General features: G+C 59.1%; 1 protein-coding gene and 1 pseudogene across 7 annotated transcripts in view; one reads left to right on the forward strand and one right to left on the reverse strand.

The window, feature by feature from the left end:
• Window positions 1-3047, forward strand: part of EPHA5 (EPH receptor A5) — a 224357-nt gene extending 221310 nt beyond the window's left edge. For all 7 annotated transcript variants that reach the window (XM_054825687.1, XM_054825689.1, XM_054825688.1 and 4 more), the window contains one exon: window positions 2367-3047. In XM_054825687.1, the coding sequence (XP_054681662.1) occupies window positions 2367-2610 (244 nt within the window). In that variant the 3' untranslated portion in view covers window positions 2611-3047. The remainder of the gene's footprint in view (window positions 1-2366) is intronic.
• A 3228-nt stretch (window positions 3048-6275) lies between these two features.
• LOC129205794 (glutathione reductase-like) lies at window positions 6276-7266 on the reverse strand (annotated as a pseudogene).
• Between the last annotated feature and the right edge of the window lie 2911 nt (window positions 7267-10177).

Here is a 10177-nt window from a genome sequence, read left to right on the forward strand (position 1 = left end):
GCTACCTGAAAGGAGGCTGTAGCCAGGTGGGTGTTGGTCTCTTCTCCCAAGTAACAAGTGATAGGACAAGAGGAAATGGCCTCAAGTTGCACCAGGAGAGGTTTAGATTGGATGCTAGGAAAAATTTCTTCAGTTGTGAAGCACTGGAACAGGCTGCCCAGGGAAGTGGTTGAGTCACCATCCCTAGAGGTATTTAAAAGCCGTGTAGATGTGGTGCCTAGGGACATGGTTTAGTGGTGGACTTGGCAGTGCTAGGTTAACGGTTGGACTTGATGATCTTAAAGGTATTTTCCAACCTAAATGATTCTAAACCAGAGCTGTTTCCTCCCTTCTTCCCCTGCTCGCTGGCTCCGCTGTGGGAGTGGGGGCACCGGCCGCTGCCCGTTAGGTGCTGCCTGAGATCAGGTCCGTGCCCTGCCCGCAGGCAGCTGCTGGGGTGTCGGTGCACCTGCCTGTCCCCACAAGCAGCGTGGTGCTGCTCCCAGACCCCCTGGCTCTCAGCTGGGGGCTCCTGCCAGGACCCACGGGTGACCCTGGGCAGGCACCGCACTGGCTGCTGCCCACCGGGTTTCCTGGCCGCAGGGTGAGGGGAGCTGCCCTGCCTGTGCTGCCTGCCCTGCCTGTGGTGCCGAGGCAGCCGCAGGTGAGTGGTTTGTTTTCCTCTCCCCCATGGGTGCCCGGCTGGGGCCCAGTGACCCCTCTGGGGTCCCCTCTGGGGGGGCAGCAGGTGCAGCTCAGCCTTTGGGGTTGGGGGTCCCCGGCAGCTCCCAGTTTCCACCACAGGATCAGCCACGGCTTGATCACACTGGCACCTCCTGGGCCTGGAGAGAGGCCCTGTCCCTGGGCTGCAATGGGGGGACATGTCCCCTGGGGGAGGAGGGGGCCCAGCAGGGCTGGGGGTCTCCTGGGGCAGCCAGTGACCCCTCCGGCCACTGGGCTCCCTCCCCCCAGTGCAGGCACTGGCTGGTTTCTTCTCCCCAGCTCTTTCCTGGAGCAGCTGCTGGCAGGACAAACCCCTTGGGCCTGGTGCTGGCTCTGCCCGAGCTGGGGAGAATTCAAACCAGTGAGTGTGGGAGTTGCTGCTGGGGGGAACTGATTTCCACTGGGGTTCAGCCCTTCTGCCCCGCCCAGCATCATCCTCATGGGTGATGCCCAAGGGCTGGAGCCAGCAGCGTTGGCTGCTGCCACAGCAGAGGCTCAGGACAGCTCTGGACCCTGCACAAAGTTCTGCTTGTACTGAAAGCCTTTTTTTTTCCAGCTAAAAACGCGCTGCTGGCTCCTGCAGCTCCATCAGTGAGAGGGTGAAGCCGGCCTGGCCAAGCGTGGGGATCGACGGCTGTCCCATTGCTGCCGGTCCCTCGGGAGGTGTTGGCAGCACAGGCGAGGCCGCGTGGCTGTGCCCAAGCATGGGGAAGGCTCGTCCCAGCGCCTGGGCAAGGAGAATGGCCCCGAGGCAGCGAGGATGTGAGGGGAGCACCCCGAGGCGGTGACTGAGCAGACCTGCGCAGGGGGACCGGGGCGCTTAGCTCCCAGGCTGGCTGTGCCAGTGGGGGATCTTCAGTGCCACCAGGAGGAACGGGTCGCTGCAGGGTCCCCGAGATGGGGGCAGGGTGCCGGTATCAGGACAAGCAGGCACAAGGGAGCCAGGCCTGGCTAAAGCTCAGGGAGTGGATTTGTGCTCGGGGCACTTTTGCTTTGCCCCTTGTCCTGCCAGCGGGGCAGCTGAGGAACGGGGAGAGGGGGTGCTGTCCCCCAGCAATGCTCCCTGTGGGGCCCTTGGGGAGAGAGGTCCTGGTGCCAGAGGGACAGTGCCAGTGGGTTGCCACGGGGCTGGGGCCTGTTCCCTGCCCAGGCAGGTTCCCCCAATGGCCAGAGGCTGTTTGTAGGCAGAGGAGGGGCCCACAGTTCCCGTCCCCACAGCCCACCCTGAGCCAGGCCAGGCTGGTGCTGTGCGGCACCCCCTGCACAGTTTGGCAGTGGGCATTCAGGGAGGCAGGAGGGGGACTGTCGGGGTCCAGCCCAGATCCTGTGGGCACTGGTGCTATGCTAGCCCTGTCCCCAGCCTGGGGCTGCTGGTCGTCAGTCTGTGTTGCTGCCGCTGCATGGGATGAGTGGGTTTTTCAGCCAGATCCTGGCTCTTGCCTGCTCTCCCAGGGAGAAATGGGACACTTCTGGTGTCCCATGCCTGTTTCTTCTTCCTCTCCTGTTGCAGGTGTGCAGCATGGGGGGAACCACTGCTGAAAGAGCCCATGCAGCTGCCCATGCCTGGGAGGCAGCAAGGTTTGCAGGGAATGCAGCTCTGGGGGCTCTTTGGGCTGTGCTGTACCACCAGGAGCTCTGACTGTCCCACATCTCTCCCTGTGCAGGGATGGACAGAAGAGCCTCAGCGACACTGGGAGCCAGCCGTGCCAGAGAGACCCATGTGGGGTGTGGAGCCCCGATGAAGAAGCTGGGCTGCCTGCGCTGAGGATGATGCTGCCACCCACCCAGCAAGTGGCTCGGGACAGCCCTGCCTGCACCTGCCCGGCTCTGCCCACCTGGAGACACTGGGGGGACTTCATGGCTCCAGCTTGGTTGTTTCAGCCCCTATTTGTTTCAGGTCCAGCTTAGTTTGGGTTCCCGTTTGTTTTCATTTGTTGGTTCAGGCTCCTGTTTGTTTGCAGGTCCAGCTCACAGACAGCTCCAGCTTGTTTCAGCCCTCATTCAAGTTTTGCCTCCAGCTCATTCATGGCTCCCATTTGTTTCTGCTCTGGTTTGTTTCCTGTCCAGGCTCCAGCTGTTCCTGGTCCAGCTCAGTTTTGGGTCCAGTTAATTTTGTCTTGAATTTGTCTGCAGCTCCTCTTCAGTTCCACTTCATTTCAGCACTAGCTTGTTTTGGCTCCAGTTGCTCTGCAGCTCCAGCTCCAGTTCATTTCTGCTTCTTCAAACGACCCTGGCTTTTGACAAGGTTGTAAATCAATCACTGTCATAATTGTACATTGTCTAAATATGGACCATGGAGTTAATGACTATTCCAGCTGTTGTAAACACCTCGAATAAAGAGTTGGACACATGAAGAAAAGCACCTTTTTCCCCCCCAGAGGCTGACATTGAGTTTGGCGTGATGCATGCTGGCCTCCCAAGCTTCAGGGACCAACATGACCAGACCTCCAACCTCTGGCAAAGGTCCACACATTCTGCCCACCCCCAACAACCCTCCTGCTCCCCTGCACAAGTGGCCAATGTGGCCCCTGGGTTTGACCCCAGAAACAGCAAACTTGTTCTCCATTTCTGAGCCCAAACACACGGGACTCAGTCTCTGCTCCAGCCCGCAGCCCAGCCCTAGAGCCCACTTCCCAGTGCTAGAGCCCACTTCCCAGCCCCAAAAAGGCAGAACTTGGGGTCCATTTTGAAGCCTGGGAAACGCCCGGCTCGGTCTGTGCCGCTGAGCCCCAAAACCGGCCCCCGGGAGCCAGGTCTCGAGCCTCACAAACACCCAGCCGAGCCCCAAACCCCCCGCCAGTGCCGGCCCACATCTGGTGTCAGGGAGGGCCCCGGGAGCCCCGGGAGGTGCTTGGGAACTGGCCGGGGGGACCGGCGGGGCGGGCCCGGCCCCGTGTGGCCGCAGGCGGCTCGGGTGAAGGTGCGCCGGGCTCCGGCCCTCCGGGCTTTATTCCCCGGCGCCCCGAGCCCCGCGGGTCTGCCTGCCTCTCCGCAGAGCCACCGACAGCGCGGCCGCCCGGGCACCGGCCCGAGATCCCCTCCGCCCCAGAAGGCCACAGCCTATTTCCTATTTCCTGGCGCGGGCGGTCCGCGGGCCGAGCCCCCCGCGCCTCACCTGGAGCCCGCCAGGAGCCGCGCCCGGCCGCTGCCACCCGGGGGACACCAGGAGCAGGGGGGACAGCGGCCGCCTCGCCTCAAACAAACTCGGCCCCGCCCCGCGCACTGGGCACCGCCCACTGGGCCCGCCCCTCGCACGGACCTCCTCTTCAGACCGCCAGAACCGCCCGGCATCGACAGCGGCTGGCTGTGCAGCCCCAGCCCGGGGGTTTGTCCTGCAGAGTCCGGGGCGGTGAGGCTGGGTCTCACGGGCCCTGGCCTGGGGAATCCCGACCTCATTGTCTGTCTCTCCCTGGCGGGTGGAGCTGCAGCACTCCGCTGCCCGGAGCAGCGCCAGGTTCGGCCGCATCCGAGGGCCTGGAGCCCCGAGCCCGGCATCGCCGTCTCCGTCCTGGCGCCGCGGGCAGGAAGAACCACGCTCCAGGGCCAGGCCTGAGCCGGGAGCTGCCCCTGGCCGAACCGGCCGACCAGAAGCGGAGACCTGGGCCTGAAGTCCCGCTGGAAACTGCCGGCAGCGCTGTCCCCGCCCCCCGGCACCATCCGACGGGGTCCCGCACCACGGGTCGGGTCCGGCAGATCCCGAACCGGGGTACCGAGCCCGTGAGCACCGACTGGGGAGCGGCCGGGGGAGGGGCCGTCCCCGGCAGGGAACGCCCCAGGGAAGGGGCACATCGGCTCTCAAAGCGCCTCTTGACCCTGGGCCTGCCCCGGGAACAGCTGGGCCCGAACGCAGGGCCGGGACTCTGCTGCCGACCCTGGGACAGCAACGCGGGGCTGGTTCCAGGCCCCAAAGCACACGGCTTGGCTTCTGAGCCCAGAAATTGCTGGAACGGGCCTGGTTTCAAGCCCCCTAAACACAGGACTTCAGTCTGTTTTTTCAAGCACTAAAACACAGGACTGTCTCTGCTTCCGAGCGCCAACACGCAGGACTTGGTCTCCATGTGCAAGAGGTGAAGCCGTACAGCTCAGCCTCACCCCAGAGCACCCGTTCCCGAGCCCCAAAACCCACACGACTCGGTCTCCATCTCCCAGCAGGGTCTGGAGCCCACAGCAGCCCCAGCCACTGTCATGGCCTGCAAACGTGGGACTTGTTCTGAGCCCCCAACCCAGCCTGGTGAGCCCGACGTTGAGCTGCAAACCCCCCTCCGCTCCGTCTCTGCACCCCAGGCCCCAGGGGTTACTTTCCCTTTGCAGCCCCCTGAGCTCCAGTTGCACCAGCCCAGGTCCGGCTGCGTGAAAACACACGACTCGGCCCGGTTCAGAGCCCTAAACCCAACCCAGGGGCCGGGTCTGAGACCCCGCTCTGAAGCCTGGGAAACGACCGACACGATCTGCGCTGCCGAACCCCAAAACCAGCGCCAGGCCTCCCACTGCCCCCCGCCGCGCAGGCGCCCTGGAGCCCCGCCCGGGGGAGGAGGCTCCGCGGGGGCGGGCCCAGCGGGTGGGGCGTGGCCAGCGGCCGGGCCGGCCCTTCGGCCGCAGGGTCCCAGCGCCCGCCCGCCCCCGGCAGCACCGAGGACGCTGCGGGCAAACCCCGGCTGCCGCTGGGGGCACCGACCCGGCCGCTCGCTCCGCCCCGCGCAGGCGGCCTCCGTGCAGAGGCAGCGCGGCGAGCACTTGCCCACACCTCAGCTTTCGGGGGCTCACGGCGCCCAAGGGGCCTCCCAGGACTGAGACCCACCCGCGGGCGGGAGGAGACCGGGGCTCGGCCCCCGTCTGCTCCCCGCTAAGCCCGGCTCACCGGCCCTCATCCGACCGGGGCAGGGCGGGCCGGACATCCATCTCACAGGGACGCCTGGGTCTCAGCTTCCCACTGCTTTTCTGCCCATTCCCTCCGAGAAGGCTTCAGTGGCCGCACCCCGGCCCCGCCTCCTCCACAGGCCTTTGCTCCCTTTCTCCCGCCAGGACACAGCCCGGCAGGAGCCACAGGCCTCCAACCCATCGCGGTCCCAATCCCACCACGACCAGAAGTGCCACCGTGTTTGGGCCGTTCACCGCCCACAAAGCCTTGCTGGCCCCTGGGAGCCCCCCCGCCACTTGGCCGCCCGCAGGGGTGCCCCGTCACGCCTCCCTTAGCTCCCGGGCACTTCTGCCCCTCCAAAAGCAATGCCCCAGGGCCGGCTCCGCTGACGCTAATGGGGGTAGGAAGGCTGGGCAGTATTTTCCTGCTTGCCGCTGTTTTGCCAGCTGGGATCAAGACACCACAGCAAAGCCTGCAGCCGCACAACCAGAGAACGTGAGTGCCCGTGGCAGAGGAGAGAGCACACCCAGGATGCTCCAGCACCCATGAGTACCCTGAGCACCCAGCCGTCCTGCCCCGCTCTGCTGCTTCCTGCACACCCCCGGTGCTGGGGATGGCAGAGGAGGAGCCCTGCCTCCTGCAGCCTTCCCCCAAACCGAACGGAGGGACCACGCCACCACCTCTCTTCACCTGCAGCCTGCTCGCACCCACTGCCTCAGAGCAGAGTCACCAGCTCTTTGGCAGAAGTGGGGTGAATGGCGACAGTGTTGTTGAAGTTGGCCTTGGTGGCCCCCATTTTGAAGGCCACAGCAAAGCCCCACAGCATTTCATTGCAGCATGTGCAGTTCCACCACCTTTTGGGGAAAAAGCGAGAGGCTGGATGGGAATCCAGCACTGGCGAAATCCAGGCTAAACAGTAGCCTTGGTGCAGGGGAGCTGGATCCCAGCCCAAGACCTGGTCTGAGCACATCAGAGCAGACCATGTGGGGACAAGACGCCAGCTGCTGCAGCGGGGGGAGCCAGGCCACCTCCCCGCAGCGCCCGGTTGTCCCCCTGCTCCCCTCCATGCACCTCCTTGCCAGCACACACCAGCTTCATGACACACTTCCTCTGGGTGATGACCTGGTACGAGGGGGTAAAGGATGTGTGGTAGATCTTCGTGTTCTCCCTCCTGTGTGTGGCCATGGCTTCATCTGCAGCAGAAGACACGACACAGCAGACGGAGGATGTACCTTAAAAGAGGGAGTTAAAGCAGATTTTGCAAGGCTCAGATCTCTTGCTGGAGATCAGATCGTTTCCTCAAGCATCAAACCAGCAGCTCTGAGCAGCTGCGTCCTGAGCCTCTTCCCCCATGCTGCCACCCCCCTGTGCGCTGCCCACCCCCACCTTCGGTGAGGCCCATGGTAGCCATTGGCAGGGGGCTGAAGATGATGGTGGGGATGTCACGGTAGTCCAACCAGGAGTCCTGCTTGCCCTCGACAAGCCTGTGTGTCACCTTTCTGCTGGCCACAATCACCACTGTGGGGAGGGACGGGGAGCCTGAGCCATGGCACAGTACAGGACAAGGGGCTGTGGGGGAAGGGCGGAGGGGCATAACCATGGTACCTGGGGTGAGGAGGGCTCTTCCACAGATGTCCCTGAAGGCGTAGACCTCTCTCCTGGTGGTGTTCGTTCACCACCATGTGGCCCTTGGCATCCACCTGCATGCCCTGCTGTGGAAAATGGCAGCTGGCTTGGCACCCACCCTGGGCGAAACACACCGCCTGTGATGACCAGAGGGGCCTGTGCTGGCTGCTGCAGCAGCTGCCATGTTCCCAGCTGTGGGGGCATGGTGAGAACGCCATCCCATGGCAGGCTCCAGAGACCCTCAGGACTCCCAGAGACCCATGGGACCCCTGGAGACCCTGCCCATCGGCCACTGGTAGCGTGATGAACCATCTGGCGGCTGGTCCCCACCACATGATGCCGGTGATGCTTGCAACAGGCAATGGTGGCCACATTGCAGGGATGCTGCCAAAGCTGTGGCCTGGCAAGTAGAGGTCAAACACTGGCTTTCACCCCGATGTTCTCCAGCTCCTGGGGCAGGAGCTGATCATGGAGTTGAAGGTCAGTTGTCCCTCAACAGGGAGGACTTGGAGCCCAGCGTGGAAAGGATCCCCACAATTTCCACTGCCATGTACCAACAATAACTCTGTGCCTGCGGAGAAGCAACGATACCGTGCAGGCATGAGGAGCAGAGGGAGATGGATGGGGCAACAGTGCAGGCAAAGGATCACAGATAGCTCTGCTGGGTTTAGATCAGCCAGCTCAGGTACTGTGCTTGCCCAGAGCTCAGTCTGGATTAAGGGTTCTAACTTCTAGTTTGGAGTCATTTCTTATGTCAAAACTAATGGATATTTGCACTCAGGAGGGATTTTAAGTTGATCTGCGTGTTTGGTTCTGTAGATCACAGCAGCTTAGGCTCCTTGATCTAATGCACAAAACAGAGAACTAAATACTCTCATAATTGTTTGTTTAGGTCTGTATGAGCCACATGCAAAGAAATTCAAACTAGCCCCTGTGTGAGAAGCTATACAAATTGCAAAATAAGAAGGTACCTTGCTCCAAGAAATACATATGTGATTGAATGGCTTTTTAACTAGTAAATGAACATGGGCTGTGGATCTCAGCCATCAATTTGAACAAAGTACTTTAAATCCTGAGGGTATCAGCTTTACAACATAATCTGTTTGTTCTTTTAGGTTTCCTTAACTAAGATTTAATAGGAAATGAAACCAAGTGAAACAAAATTAAATGAAAGGACAGTTCACAGCTCCGCGCTGCTTCCTTTTCCAGCTAGGGATTATGCTCATTTTATCTATTTGAAAACAAAAAATGACTATACATAGATAACAGAAGTGTGCATGTGTTTGTGCATGTGCAGACACATACATGTACACGTGAATAAATGCATACAGACATATACACAAATATAACAAAGATAAAACCCAGTTTTCTGAAAAGTAATTGAAGACTTTTTGATTTACATCACAAAATAGACCTTTGCTTAACTGTGACAGCTGGAGGAATGGTGGTGTCTTAGCCCAGCTGAGAACCTGACTCTGGAAAGCAGCTCCATGGACACCACAGTCTCTGCTCTTCTCGCAGCAACCAGACTTCTTGGCTATTTCTCAGATTTTTTTTCCTTCTCTTCTACTTTTATCTGTCAGTAACAATAGAAAGGTGACCCGCAAGTTACTTCAAAAGGAAAAGATAAAGTATGTGACAGACTCACTCTGCCTGCAAATCCTGACATCCTCCTCCCCATCTGAGCCCATCACCAAACAGAAAGACCTCAGCTGCTTTCTCCCAGTACGCTGTTCATTCATACACCTTGGGGAAGGGCGTAAAACATCTCTACTTTCAAAATCTCTACTTCTATGATGTACCTCGTGGACAGCTTAGCTCCTGGTTTCTCTTTAGACAGCCGTCATGTATCTTTTTACTCTTCCTCTACATGACGTTACGAAGGAGCTGTGTATCAAAAAGAACTGTTTTCTTTCACTCCTTATCTAGTCTTACACTCACTGACCATATCCAGTTTTGAATCAGCCTCTGCTCCTTACTTACTGTCCTGCTCCTGGCAGAGGGGACAGAGGGCCTTAGTGTTCAGTGTTCAACCACGCCAGTAGCTCTTCCAGGGGAAAGCGATGATCAGCCTCCAATTTTCCCCATGGTTGGAACGGATCGGCTCCATAGCCCATGAGAGAGAGAATCACACCACTGTCTTGTTTTCTGTGCACCGCAAGAACCACTGAGGAAGTGAAGGGGTTTCATGGGGTCTGCCAGAGCACCCCTGCTGCGGTCTTCTGCAGGCGGACAAAAGCTCTGAGGAGACATCATTCTCCACCAGCTGCCCTGCTCTGATGCAAGGCTTAATGCAGAGATCATCAGACCTGAACTCTTGGGGGTCCAATGCAGTACCTCAGTCTCAACTCATGGTGCCAGCTGAAGACCTTATTATTCCCAAATGTCTCGCCAGTCTTCTTGGGGAAGTTGTACAACAGGAATGGCAGAGTATGACACATATCTATGTGCTTAGCTCCCAGTTCAAATCCACCTTCACTGTGAGTTCAAGCTGTGATACACTGGAGCAGCCGAGATATAGATTCCCCTCTGTTGAGGCTTTCCTGAAAACATCTGTCAAAGCCCCTACTTGCTGGAATCTGATTTACTTGTTGAAGCAGGGGATTAACAAGACCATTTCAAAGTTTTTCTCTTTACTCAGCCTGAAGTCATGTCTGCAGTAAAATTTCTTTCCAGTCCATGGTTGAGTAGCAGTCCTCAGCGAAATGTTCAGCTGTCCTCCCCAAAATTCAGGTCTTTAAACTGCTTACTTGATCCTAAACGGTGTTTCAGATGCCCAGATTCCACTGAAAGCAATAACAGAAATGAATGCTTAAATGCCCGCTGGAAACAATGAGTGTAACGAACGCATAAAACTGCTGGAGAACTCAAGGGGCAATTTTTGTTTCACCTCCTAACTGGATTCTAGGGATCTTCTGTTGGAGATGCCAATTATTGATTTTCCTAGTGGCTTAGCAAGCTTAGTCAGCTTTGGATTCAGCCTTACCTTGT

Source organism: Grus americana, chromosome 4 (assembly GCF_028858705.1).
Source record: "Grus americana isolate bGruAme1 chromosome 4, bGruAme1.mat, whole genome shotgun sequence".
NCBI classification, from domain to species: Eukaryota; Metazoa; Chordata; class Aves; order Gruiformes; family Gruidae; genus Grus; species Grus americana.